The 14402-nt window shown below is 42.3% G+C and overlaps 1 protein-coding gene across 3 annotated transcripts in view; it reads left to right on the forward strand.

Annotated features, from left to right (window-relative positions):
• The first annotated feature begins 9258 nt into the window (after window positions 1-9258).
• Window positions 9259-14402, forward strand: part of UBE2K (ubiquitin conjugating enzyme E2 K) — a 93004-nt gene continuing 87860 nt past the window's right edge. Inside the window, exon 1 of one of the 3 annotated variants that reach the window (XM_043970297.1) lies at window positions 9259-9644. In XM_043970297.1, the coding sequence (XP_043826232.1) occupies window positions 9582-9644 (63 nt within the window). In that variant the 5' untranslated portion in view covers window positions 9259-9581. The remainder of the gene's footprint in view (window positions 9645-14402) is intronic. The other 2 variants (XM_043970298.1, XM_043970296.1) reach the window with 2 other exon arrangements.

The raw sequence follows: 14402 nt of genomic DNA on the forward strand, positions 1-14402 counted from the left end.
GGAAATTAAGTACAATGGCTTATTATTTGCAGACTTCATCCTTCTGTTTTGAAAATTAAAACAATATTTGTTATGGGGGAAATGGATGGGGGTTTGAGGTAGGGGTCCTTAGGAATTCCTCTTTAAAGAATTACACCCTCTTGCACAAAAATCCAATTAGAATAAAATAATATTTTATTTAGGTGCTAGGGAAAGGAAACCCAGAGAGAAGTCCTTGGACTTCTTATGGGGAGAAGGTATGGCACAGAGGCATGGCTCTCTAAGATAAGCTTTCTCCTGGAGCAGGAGACAGGCAGATACTTTTATAGAGGACCTATGGGGGTCCAATGAGGTGATAATCTGACTGCTGAAAGTTCCATTATTGGGTGGATGTTGGAGAACCCAGGGGGCTCTCAGTTACCCCTCTGAGTTCCCCCTCCCCATGCTTGGGCTGTGGTCACTGAGGCAGCAAGAGTTTCCAGAGACAATGCTTGGCTGGTCTCCCAGGGTCCGAAGACTCAGCTGTGCAAACCTTGCTCTGTATAGGCCTAGAACAAGTTCTGCCAGGTCAAGGGTGAAAGGTTGAAAAATTACTCCTATTGTCATGGGGTACAGAGCACCCCAGAATTTCTCTGGGGCACACCAAAGAATCTTCTCCTTGAGAAACTAAACCAGAGGACAGATAACGCCTAGAGAGACAAGCTGAACCAAATCAGACTGAGCTAGCTTCGGATTCCTACCCTTCATTCTGGTCTCCCTTACCCTGGGGAGATAAGTTTGGGTGTGGCCTCGGCCTTTGCGTTCTGAAGAGGGATCTATAGCCACCCCTCACCCAATTCCTTTAGTCACTACCAGTGGGGGATGGTCCTCCACTCCTCACCCAATTCCCCCAGCTACCACCAGTGGGGGATGATCCTTTCTCACTAAAGGAACTTTTCACGGGCAGATGGTCCACCCCCATCAGTCCTCTATAAAAGTACCTTCCAGTCTCCTGTTCGAGGAGATTTGGTACCTCTGAGCCATGTGCTTTATGCCAATCTCCCCATGAAAAGTCCAAGGATTTCTTTCATGGTTTCCCTCCCCCCACCCTTCCCTTCCCTTGCTCCTAAATAAACTACCACCTTATTCTAACTACTTTTGTGTGCAAGAGGGTATAATTCTTTAAAGAGAAATTCCTAAGAACCCCAATTCCCACCAACCTGTACCCCATTCCCCCCATTACACTATTCTCTTAGAATTATTCTTGCAGACTTTATTTGATTACTTTGTGGTTTTTTGCTTTAAATACTGGGCTATCCAGAATAATAAAGTGCACACAGTTATTCAGGAATAATGTGGTGCTGATGTGTCAATGATTAATCGTCTCTGATCCTCAACCATCGTCAAGGGATTGAACCCGAGAGAGACCCTGACAGGTGGTGGGTTGGAAGCAGTCTGGTGAAGGGCCCTTGTTCTATTCCCTAGCACCACTTTGGCAGCAGCCACTCCTAACAGGGATTATCTCCTCAAGGGGTGGGGGAGACTGGAATGAAGGGTGGTGGTCCTGGAGTTATCTCAGTCCAGATCCAGTGCTGCTTTTCTCTTTAGGTGTGTCTGTCCTTTGGTTTAGTTTCTCAAAAGAAGAAGGTTCCTTGATTTTCCCCAGAAAACTTCTGAGATACCCCAAGCCCATAACAGTATTGTTTTTCTCAAGTTTATAGGACTTTTCTTTTTCTCCATGATCCTTCACATGTCTCTCATTGTAGCTTAGCAATTACATCTATAAATTCTTTCAGTACCCTGAGATATATATTTCCTTTGGATCTGGTGACTTGCATTTATCAAGGGCAGGTAGGTTCCCTGTTACTGTCTCCTAAAGTATCTTGAGATTCAACTCTTTATTAACCATTTTTGTTCTGTACTTTCCATTCCAAATATTATTCTTAAAAGAAAAAATAGAAACAAGATAAGAATGGAATAACTTTTTAGACTTGAGTTTTGCCATATTCTGTCTTCTTAGGAAGAGACTTTGTAAAAGTTTGCTAAGGCCAGTAACAACTGGGGTATATTTCCCACTTTCCTCACCCTGTCCCCCTTTCTTTGAATAGTGGCCCTAGCCTGAGAAGAAAAAGGAGAATAGCTTTAGGTAGTGTGGGAAATGTGGGGCCCCCCCCCCTCAAAAGTTTAAAATGCTAATATCCACAAACAGGGGCAGGTTCCTACCAGTCCAAAAAGGGGCTGCCTCCTCTCCTCCTCCCCAGTGAACCAAATCATATGATGAGGGATACTCAAGGCTGGTTACTGGGGCAGGAGTTTAGAGGGCTGTCTCTGTGTTGCCTCCCCCCATTGGTTACACTGCGTTCTGATTGGCTAATTTTTGGCACAGATTGTAACTGGGGAAGAAGGGATGGGCCAGTGTGTTAAAGGATAAAAGGGCTCAGGGGCCCACATTTCACCACCATTCCATTAGGGAAAGGCCCATTCTCTCCAGAATGTAAATAAAGACCTTTGATACTTCTCTAACCCTGAGTTCCAGAAATTTTTAAATGGGGTTTCTCGCAGGTAGTCTAATGGAGAAGCTAGATGAAGAATTTAGTCTTATGGCTATTAAGTTGATATCATTATCTATGGGTATGATTCATTAGTCCATTTTCCTTAATTAAAAAACATTGCTAGGGGCAGCTAGGTGGGGCGGTGGATTGAGCACCAGCCTTGAATTCAGGAGGACCTGAGTTCAAATCTGGTCTCAGACACATAACACTTACTAGCTAGCTGTGTGACCCTGGGCAAGTCATTTAACCCCAATTGCCTCACCAAAAAAAAATGAATAATAATAATAAAAATTTTTTTAAAACCACATTGCTAAACATTGCAGCTTAGCTAAGTTTGAAGCATGATGAGACAGTGTGAGGGAAAAATTCATCCTCTTCTCAATAATTCTCAGGAACTCAGCAGCGAGGTGACAAAGGCTTTATTTTCTTCTCATGAGAAGGAGGCACCCTGGTGTGCAAGCTAGTGGGTGCCCAGAAAGGGGGCTTGAAGGCTCTGTTTTATACCCTAGTTCCTAACTCGAATGGACCTTCCCCTTTTTCATCACTGGTCAGGGTTACAATCTACTCGCAAAAACTAGCTAATTGGAACGCAGTATTTCCACCCCTCTTCCTTGTATGGGCATAACTCAGGAGTGGACCTTATACTTCCTTATATGGACAGAACTCTGGAGAGGACCTAATTGAGACCAGGGCTCCTTGAACCATGTGACCTTGCTAACCTGAGGGGGAGGAGGGGATCTGAGACCTTTGTCCTACAAACAGGTCAGGGGAGTATGACTGACTGTTATATCCACATTGGGAGGAGACAACCACCCATTTCTCACAGACAGGAAAGTAATGAAGTAGAGTGTCAAGAATATCGAACTACCTTTCAGTAGACTCTGGATTGAAGTCCTGTACCTGTGAATTTGGACAAGCAACTTCTCTAGTTCTAAGCATTCTCTCCTGGAAAATGAGGATAAGGATATTATCATTTTAGTATGGACATCATTCACTGCAGGATCAGAAGCATCATGAAGGGGCTCAAGGTCAGGTTATACCAAGGAAATTAAAGAACCAGGGATATTTTATCTGGAAAAGAAAAGGCTTATTTAGGTAAGTGGTAGCTATCTTCAGGTGAAAGGTGGTGTCTGTTTGGACTATAGCCAGGGCAAAAGACAGACACAATGAAATGCAAAGGAAGTTCTTTCAGATCTAAATGAAGCACCGCAAACCTAAAAAAAGTCTGAAGCTTGAATCTGCCTTAACTGCCTATGAAAAGGTCACCTCAAATAATGAACTGATCCTGGGGCAAAAATTGCCTCCTGGGACAGCTAGGTGGTGCAGTGGATAAAGCACCAGCCCTGGATCCAGGAGAACCTGAGTTCAAATCCGGCTGCAGATACTTGACACTTAACTAGCTCTGTGACTCTGGGCAAATCATTTAATCCTCATTGCCCTGAAAAAAACAACAAAAACCCCCAAAACAAAACAAAACAAAAAAATTGCCTCCATACTACATAAGACCCCAATAAGGATTTCACAAATGTAACTGCCAGATTGCCATAAGCAAGGTGAATAAATGAATGATGAATAAAGCACTTATTAAGCACTTACTGATGTGAGATGGAATTAACTGATCAGATTGATCGTGAGGTATCCCAAAGAATTACAACACTCAGTGACTCAGTTTCCCAAGTTTTATTGCAATACTGTGAGTGACCACAGGGAGAGACACCATTCTTTGGGATGCCTCATGATCAATCTGATCAATTAATTTCACCTCATATCACTTACCAGGCACAAACCAATGGGCATACAAATAGAAAAGGATAGTCCCAGCTCTCCAAGAGCTCCATTTAAAAAAAAAAAATAGACATTTTAGTTATAGTTTTGGGTTCCAATTTTTATCCCTCTTTCCCACTCTCCCCTCCCTCCTCCCTGAGGTGGTACAGAATCAGATATGGGTTATACATGTATAATTATGTAAAACATTACCATTTTAGTGGTAATGTCATTTTGTACAAGAAAACTTGATTAAAAGAAAAAAATGAAAGTGAAAAATAGCATGCTTTAAGTCTGTTCTATCAATATCAGTTCTTTCTTTAGAGGTGGATAGTATATTTCATCAATAGTCCTTTGGGATTGTCTGAGATCCTTGTATTGTTGAGAATAGTCAAGTCATTCATAGTTCTTCATCAAACAATACTGCTGTCTCTGTGTACAATGTTCTATGGTTCTCAAGAGATCCATTCTAATTGGGGAGATAACACATAGGGAAGGTTTCAGCTTCAAATCAATTTATTTTTATTTTTTAAATTGTTTGTTTGTTCATTTATTTTTTTTTTTTGTGGGGCAATGAGGGTTAAGTGATTTGCCCAGGGTCACACAGCTAGTGTCAAGTGTCTGAGGCTGGATTTGAACTCAGGTCCTCCTGAATCCAGGGCTGGTGCTTTATCCACTGCTGCCACCTAGCTACCCCCTCAATATCAATTTCTGATGTTGAGCCATCAGAAGTCTCAAGGACTTCTTTTTTCCCCCCATCTTTAGAAGATGTGGCTATAGCACCTATGCAAGCAGTTGCTAGATTGCTTCTCCAGAAGAATTGCCTCTTAGGATGATAGCTTTTGAATACTGCTAGAAGAGCTGCTATTTCCCAGGTTCTTGGTTCAGGGTCCTGGGCTTGTCTCTGTCAGGGGTCTGAGGGCATATGAGAGTCAAAGCTGACTTGCCTAGCACATGCTTGTCTCCTGGTCTTCCTGAGGGTGCCCTGCTGCTTCAGTGTGACTTGCTTGTCCTGTGCGTGGCAGCTGGTTGGGAATTGGTGGAAGTGACTGGTCCCTCCAAAGAAGCTACTTCCCTAGATGATTAATGTAAGACCCAGATTGGGGTGGGGGTGTTATCATTCCCAGGGCTCCTGAGCCTATCTGTCAGATGCTGTTGGTGATGAGGAAAGGTGGACCACTTTTCTATAATGATTTATCCTCTCATGATGGCTTTAGGGGTTGGGCAATATGCAGGTCCACTGGGCCTGGGGTACACAGGTACACTGGAGAACACTGCTATTTGCTAGGTTTGTGGGTTCAAGATCCTGGGCTATCTCCATCAGGGTCTGAGGTCACCTTGCTTAATCCAGTATTCAAAAAGTATTGAAAGTCATATGAGTAAATAGTATTTTAAACTATTTCCTAGAACCAAATTGATACAGTAAGAGATTAAATTGTTAGAATCAACATTATTGCTAATATTGTCTAATTTTTTTTTTTTTGGTGAGGCAATTGGGGTTAAATGACTTGCTCAGGGTCACACAGCTAGTAAGTGTCAAGTGTCTGAGGCCGGATTTGAACTCAGGTCCTCCTGAATCCAGGGCCAGTGCTTTATCCACTGCGCCACCTAGCTGCCCCCCATATTGTCTAATTTTAAAAGAGTGAAACACTTTGCTATGAATTCCAAGCACCCAGAATTTGCTCAGAGACATGCCTATTTTCTGCTACCTTGATAATGATTGCCATTATAACTGCTGGGAGCCTACACTAGCAAAACTGGCCTTGGAACCTTTCTGCTTCACTCTGCAAATCTTTTAAAAGCCACATGGGTCAGGTTTGTAATGCATTCTGAGTCTGGAATCATGCAGCATGCATCATGATCAATTCTCTGGTGCCCTACTGGCCTGACACTAAGTTTAGAAGTTTGACTGTCTGGAACTAAATGTAGCCTTCTTCTCCTGCAGCTGGAGCTTCCCATTCCAGCTGCTGTGGGAAGCTCATAACCGTATGCTAAGGGTAGAGGTCAGTCAAAGCAAAATTATCTTTGAGTTCAATGTTTTGAAGTAAAGAGATTTTTGCAAAGAGAATCAAATGAGGGAGCAAGAAGAAGCAAAAAAACGAGAAAGAAGTCTAAAGAATTTGGCAAAATACCAAATGGCTTTTGTCAGGAAAAGACTGAAGGGAAAAATAATAGTTCTGCAGGATGAATTAAAAAAAGTCAGTATAGATAGGCAGTTAGATTGTGAATTCCTTAAAGGTAGCAATTACCTTTTGTCTTTTTGTATCTCAAGCCCTTAGCACAGTCCACCCCCAACCACTTAATGTTTATTGATTGAGCAGTGATAACAGCAGCAAGAACAGTGAAAGAGTGAAGAAAGAAATCTTAGATATTTATTTCCTCTTTAATAGGAAAATAATGACTATTTTCCTTAGTATTCTAAAATAGTAGAGGCTACAAGGGTTAGTAGAAGGGAATCATGCCTTATTACGCTATGGTATTTAATTTGGCCTGTGTCAAAACTTAGTATTCCATAAGACAATTTTGCTTAACTATTTTCCGGAATTGTACTGGAGGAATGAGGAATTGGAGGATGGTTTGTTAGGAAACTTCTGTTAAGTCAAAATTAAATGTATCACAGACAAAAACAAACACACCTTTATGTGGTAACAAAAGTTACCACAGTACCTTCTTCCCCAAGCCATTTGAAAATTCCTTTCTTAATACAAACCTTTCCCCTCATCTGTAACAACAGCAGTAGTAGCAGCACAGGATGGGAAATTCTGTTATATTTAAGCCCTTAACATTGTAAGTAGAGATCGCTTAAAAATTCAGTTCAATTATTGTTATTAAATACTTGTCTACTATGGAATGCTGCTGGGTCTGGCATACGAGGATGGGGGGGTTCAAGACCCAGTTCCGTCATTTATTCCTTGTGTGACCTTGGGTGAGTCTCTTTACCTCTGGGCCTCAGTTTCTTCATCTTCAAAATGAGGGGGTTGGACTGGACCTTCCCAGTTTTCAATCTGTGATCACATTGCCCTAGAGAGGACTTTAGAAAACTAAAGGCCAGTAGTCTTTTATTTTCCTATTAAGGGGGTATATGTATGTGTTGGGAATTCAACATTAAATAATATGCCGGGAGCAGCTAGGTCACACAATGGATAGAACACTGGCCCTGAATTCAGGAGGACCTGAGTTCAAATCCAGCCTCAGACACTTGACACTAGCTGTGTGACCCTGGGCAAGTCACTTAACCCCAATTGCCTTACCAAAAAAAAAAATTAATATGCTGGCCCTTGTCCTTGTGAAAGTTTAAATAAGGGAATTATAGCACGTTGGCTAGTGACAATACAAGTTAATTCATGCTACTTTACTAAGAGGTAAAAGAAACATGTTAGGTGAGCTTTAAAAAGGACTGTCAGGTAACTTAGGGGAAGTCGATCGCTTTGGTGCCTGTGTGGCATTGTCGGATGGCTTTATAGAAAAACCTAAAGTAATGGTAAAGAACTATTGGTATTCTGTAAATTTCATTCATGTTGGGAATCTGGGATTTGACAATACGGACTGAATGAAGACATGTCCACGGGCTGAAACCTAACGCCCTTTTGATGGTGTGTAAAAAGGAGATCCTTGGATCAAAACTGGTCCAGGCACAGACGCAGACGATTGCGTAACAAAGTAAAAAAAAACAAACCAAAAAACACCAAACCCAACCAAACAACAACTTCAGTGCACTGGTCTCACATTGGCTGTTCACGCACCGTGACCCACATAAGACATTTCGGCTCTCTTCGGTACCACGAGGGGGCCCTGCTAAAGCCCTTAGTCTCTGACGTTAGACGGTCAGCTGGGAAACTGATATTTTGGGGCGTTTTATTCGTTTCCCTTTCTGTTGCCGCATTTTTTTTTGTGTGTGTAGCGGTTATGGTTACATCTTGTCCTATTTGGCACATTGTGTAAAACCACGTCTATAATACTGTGTATCTTTCCCGGGTTCTTTGGAGATAAGTCTCCTACCGAAAGAAGACGAGGTCTTTGGAGTGTAGATAAACTTCTGGCTAGGCGTACCCGCCCCCAAGCCCCCGCCTAATCTTTCCGAAGCTGGTTTCGTACCGGTGACTTAGCACTTCTTCCCGTCCTGGCCTAGAATCTTCCTTAGCCTTTGCCTGGGGAACTGCAGCCTCGTCTCAGGCTTTCTGGGGCTGCTTCTTTAACTCCCTCCCAACTTCAGACCCATTCTGACCCCCGCAGTCCCCATCTTCCCGCTCCCCAGCCTGGGCGCTTTCAGCCCAAGGGAAGCCCCTCCGGAGCTAGAGAATTCCCTATAGCGTGGCTCACGGGCGCGCGGCGAGGGAAGCCGCCCCCTCGGCCCTCCGCCGGAGCTTCCAGGCCGCTCTGGGCTTTGCGGTTGCTCTGCAGACGGGCTGGCCCAGGCCAGGCCGTTCAGAGGGCTTTGCGGCAGCATCCCGCTTGCGCCTCGTCAGCACTCTTTTGTGATGGGCGGTGGGGGTGGGGAGGAGAACGTAATTCCCAGTGAAGGCTCTCCCGATTTTATGCCCCCCCCCCCCGCCCACAACAAAAAAAAGACGGCTGAGATTTTGGGGTGGGCTCCACTGAAGGAAAGGCTTGAATTCTGTGGTGGTTCTTTCCTCTCGTCTGGAAAGCTCTCCGTGTCTCTCCCCGCCCCCAACCCTCCGCCACGGGCTGCTTACACGGAATGTGTGGGGATGGGAGGGGGCTCCTCGTGGTACACGGATCCGGGGCGCGCCGGGTTCCCTTTATCGGGGTCGCTGCCTCGAAGTACCCAGACAAGGTCCGGGAGGCGGCCGGGGCTTGGGAAGTCAGCAGAAAGGTTTTAAGGAAAGGGGCGAGGCCTGAATGGTCTCAACCTAAGGGCACCGCCAGGTAACCCCCCCAAACCCCCCGCCCTCCGGGAGTACGGAGGGAGGAGGGGGAGGGTGAAGGGGTGGTGCACGCGCGCGCGCCACGGAAGCCCGGGACCACCCCACGCACGGGGCGGTGCACAGGCCAAAGCTCGCGGCCGGCAGGCGGGCTCGCGGCTCAGAAGCTTCCTGGGGGCTTACAACGAGAGCCGCTGCGCCGCCCGGCTGGGCGATCGCCATGCGCATGCGCGGCCCCAGCGCCATTTTGGTGGCCGGGCGCGGAGGTGAATCCACTGTGAGAAGAGAGCGGCAGCGGCGGCGCGGCTCCTCGGCTCTGGTCTGAATCGCTGAGGGAGGAGGAGGCGGCGGAGGAGGTGGCGGCGGCGGCGGCGGTCGTGGCGGTGGCGGAGGCGGGGGGTGTGAAACGGCTGCGGGAGGAGACATGGCCAACATTGCGGTGCAGCGAATCAAGCGAGAGTTCAAGGAGGTGCTGAAGAGCGAAGAGGTCAGGAATGAACTCCCGGCCGCCCCTCGCCACATCCCGATGCCGAGCGGTCCCCTCCTGGGCACGATCTCCTCGACCCTGCGGCCCTCCCAGGCGACCCCCCACATGCCCCGGTCCCCTCTGCGCCTGGTAGAGGAGGCAGCCTCCCTCTCCTCCGGCTCTTCACCTCCTCTTCCCCCACCCCCCGCCCCGGGCCCCGGGCCGGCGGTGTCACCGGCGGGAGGCGAGGCTTGGTTTGGGGGGGACTGCGTGGGGAAGGGGCTATGCCGCCCGGCGGCCCCTGAGGCGGTGGCCGCTGCTGCAGGAAGTGTGGTTGCGGCGGCGCCGGGAGGGAGCAGGCCGAGGCCGAGAAACCCCGGGAAGTGGGTTGGGGGAAGGGGAAAGGTGGGAAGCGAATCGGACCGTGAGCAGGTCTGCCCAAGGCCCTGGGGGATCCGTATGGGGAGCACTCCCCCATTTTCCCTTTGGGAAGATAATTGGCGGGGATCCCCTGGCACTAACGAAAGAAGAAAGGAAGACCTTTAGGGTGATTTCTTCTTTAGATGTGTTGGATGAAAGGTAGGCAGGAGAGGGACAGGACAACATGGTGGTTTAGTGTCCTAGTGGAGTGAAGAGATTTTTTTTAGCTGAAATAAATGATTAATTCCAGGTCCCCTAGGAATGGGCCCCTTCATTGACCCCTCAAATGTTTTGTCTGAGGAAGAGCACTTCTTGGTTGAATTTAATATTTTTGTCCAATGACAGTGGTTGGTCAGAACAGATTACAGTATTGTATTTTTAAATAATCTTTAACGGTCGGCAGACAATATCTCTTAAGACATTGCCTCGATGACTTAAGTTATACCTTAAACTTAATTATGTCCCTATAGTTAACTTGTATAATAATTTTGAAAAAGAGCATTTGAAAATATTAAAGTTTGTCGACTATCTATTCCTGAACAAGGATGATAGATGATTTAACTATCATTTATTGTTCAAAGAATGCTTAAAAATTTCCACTTGACCAAAATTCTTCCAGTTTCTTCTAGATAGATGCACACTGTATTAGTGTTGCATATATGTAACAGTCTGATGATGTTATTATGGTTTGTCATGTAATTCAAACAATGCTGATCTCTCAACAGTTTTCTCACACTTACCAGAAATAGGTACTGCATTACTTATTTTCCTATATGAGAATTAAACTATGGAATTAAGTTTAATTGGAAATTTATATCTATTTTCCTTAAAAAAGAAGCACAATAATGTAAGAATTGCATTATGATCATAACTTTTTTTAAATGACTTGTTATTATGGTACTTTGATAATAAGCAGGAGTGTGATTTTTGAAATTTAGTATTCTATTTAAATGATGAAGAGTAAATGATATCAGATTGACATTAGACCTAAGAAATTATTGAGTCTACAATGATCATCTGGAAAAAATGCCACATCTTTGCAGGTAGACATAGTATCTTATGTTTAAAAAAAATACTTAGTTACTTTATACAATTGGGATGTTTGTGTATTGTGTTAGTATTCCAAATGAGTCTTTTCTACAGAGCATGTGTATGAACTTTGACCTGTATGTTTGTTCATGTGCCAAAATGAATGGAAGAATGACTATGTATTTTTGTGGTACAATGCAGAAACCACTGTGCTCTTCAGAGTCTTAAGTGTCTGCACTGCTACAGACTATTAGGTGATTCTGACTTTAATGAAATGGAGGTGCTTCGGGGCATCTGACCTGAGTAATCTTAATAAAAGCATAGGTTTTCTTTGTTTTAACACATTGAATTGCTATTTTAAAAAGCTTTTGTATAGCAAAGTTGTACTACACTTAATACAGATTTTAATGCTTCCTTTTCCATTTCCTAGTTACAAAGTACACCTTAGCACTTTTAATATTCATTTCTTTGACTGTTTTAAAGATGCCTGACTTATCACCACAGTATCAGGACTTGAACTCAGGGTTACTAGAAATACTTGTTTATGCATAGCTAAATGAATACAACTATTCCTAGGTACTCATGTGTTCCCATGGTAGTTGTTTGGGGGTGGTAAAATTAGAATGGGAAAATTATCTTGGTGTGTCCAGAAGAAAAACTGTAGATGCCTTGGCAAAGTTATCTTTTAGGAACTGCATCCTAAAGCAAGCATTCCCTTTTTCTTCCTTCTCCTAAGTCAGTAGAAAAGAACATTTTTAGGGAAGTGTCCCACTATTTAATGTTGGATGAAACCAGTTTCTGCCATTTATTTTTAGTAGGTCAAGCTCTAAAAAAGGATTCTAACACCAATTATGCTTATTAGAGGACTCCTGACTTTGTGTATTTCCTTTCTCATCTTAATATTTTGAGTGTCTGGTCAAAGTAATGTTCTTTAACCACTTTGGGTTTTGTTCTTCCCTGTCCAAAGTTTATTTATGTATTGAGTCTGTATTTACTAATATCAGTTGTTATCAAAGGCATTTTACATTTCAGGAACCTGTGTAGTTGTAAAAGAACACTTTTATAGTAAGAATTCTTAATTTACTATCTTTTGAAAGGATAGTCCAGATTTTTTTCTTAGTTCTGAATTTGGAAATCTAATTGATATAGTCTTTTCAAAGTTTATTTATTTGAAATTCATTATTTTAAGCTTTCATCCGAGTTTGATCTCCAGACCTATTTTTAACAAATTGGTTAAAAAAGGTTTATTTAAAGGAATAGTAATTCAAAATTAATGGTATGGGATGTAAGGTAGGTCCTTTGTCAGCTCTGAGTAATGCATCAGAATTTACTATTTAGTTTTATTTTCATTGTTGATAGCAAGACAATCATAAAACCATGAATTTTTATTTTTTGCTATTAAAGTTTATTTTCAATGACATTGAAATGGAATTCATGCAATGATTAGTGGGAAAAAGGTGACCCTTTTAGTGAGATATTTTCACCCTGGAATCCAAAACTATTTGTGAACAGATTTTCTTTCAGTGTAGATTCGTTAAAAAAAAATTAAAGCTGTTGAAATATGAAAAGAACTTTTGGTCTTTCCAAAGGGTCTTTAAAGGATCATCATGTTCAGTGTTTTGAATGTGAGCACTGATTTTGAAGAGATAAATGATGCCTGTAATTAGCTTAGGAAAAAATGGCTTTTCATTTTGAGTGGTGCTAATTTTGTATATTTTAAATTTGCAGTTTAGTAGGCAAATGTTTTGTCTTTAGAGAGCACATAAACTCTTGCTTTTTGAACTTTTATTTCATACTACATAGTGACTGTAGTTTAATTAGTTGTATTTATTTTATATTTGTATCTACACACATTTGGCAGAGTTTCTAGACCTGTATTGGAGGAAACTTAAATTTGTAGAATACAGTCTAATTTGTTAAAATGAAACTAGTTTGAATACATACTAATTACATTTTCCACATAGCAGATTTTCATGCCATGTGGTTTTTAAAATGTTAGATGTTCCTGTTAAATTTAAAAATTGATACTGATTGCTTCATTTGAAACTAGTTGTTGGACTTTGTTTTTAGGTTATTTATTACACTTTCTTTGGAAGATCACTGAGACTATTAACAGTAGGAAGCCAAATAAATTTACAAATGAGGAACTCATATATTTTCACACTTTCTATTGTCCACTTGCTTAAGTAAAAACATAGACACTAGCCCAGATGTTGTTTTAGTTTTTAAAACTTATTAAATGTTCTTTTCTGGTAATGTTTTTCTTTTTAATTTAAACCAGAAGATGAAACTCTGCCTGAAAGAAATGTGACCATATTGTGTAATAAATATAGTGAAAAAACATGCTTTTAAAGATAAATCAATGTCAATCCACTGATGTTAATTCATCTTTAGTTGCCTCACACACAGGGCTCAGTGCAGCTATGTGTATATGGTTTAAAAAAAAAAAAAGGCCTATAGATTTGTTTGAAAGATGTACCATGGATAAGCAATATTGTGTTTGGTATTTTTCTCTCATGGATGTCCATCTGGTATGGACACAGATGGACCTAAACCTGATCTGTTACATATATCTATACAAAATCTACACCATCTACAACTCTTGTAAACATGCCTTCTCATCATCAGCAAACATTTATCAAACTTTAAGGGGCTTCTCATTGCCTGTTGAACAGAGACCAAATTCCATTTGACACCATTGACAATCAGGCTCCAATGTACTTTTCTAATATTTCATACTACTCTTTTAAGTATTCTGTACTTCAGTTAGACTGGATTACTTACTGCCCCTAAAATGCATCTTGGACTTTACCTGTTTGCCTTTGCTCACATTCTTCCCTATTCCTAAAAAGTATTCTGACCCTAAACTTCTGGTGTCTTAGCATTTTTTATTTCTTGTAGATCTCTTTCTAATTTGTACTAGTGATAAGTAGGTGGCATAGTGGGCAGAATATTGGGGTTTAGGGTCAGAAAGACATGGAATTCAAATCCTTACTAAAACATTTTCCTGGTGTATATGACTGGACAAATCACTTAACTTTTCTTAATCTCAGTTTCCTTATCTGTAAAGGGGCTAGTAATAACATCTGCTTTAGAGAGTTGTATGGATCAAATGAAAATAATGTATTATTACCAGAAAAATATTCAAAGGACTTAACTGGCACTCGACAGTCAGAGATTAATCCTTTTTTGTGATCTTGGAAGTATTGCTGCCAGGATCATTATTTTGGGTAACTCCTTTCATAACCTTAGGAGCTGAGGCCATAGGGTATAGTGGAAAAAGAAATAGATTTGGAGTCAGAAGACCTGGGTTTAAATCTTGGTTTTGAT

The sequence above is a fragment of the Dromiciops gliroides genome, chromosome 6 (assembly GCF_019393635.1).
Source record: "Dromiciops gliroides isolate mDroGli1 chromosome 6, mDroGli1.pri, whole genome shotgun sequence".
NCBI lineage: Eukaryota > Metazoa > Chordata > Mammalia > Microbiotheria > Microbiotheriidae > Dromiciops > Dromiciops gliroides.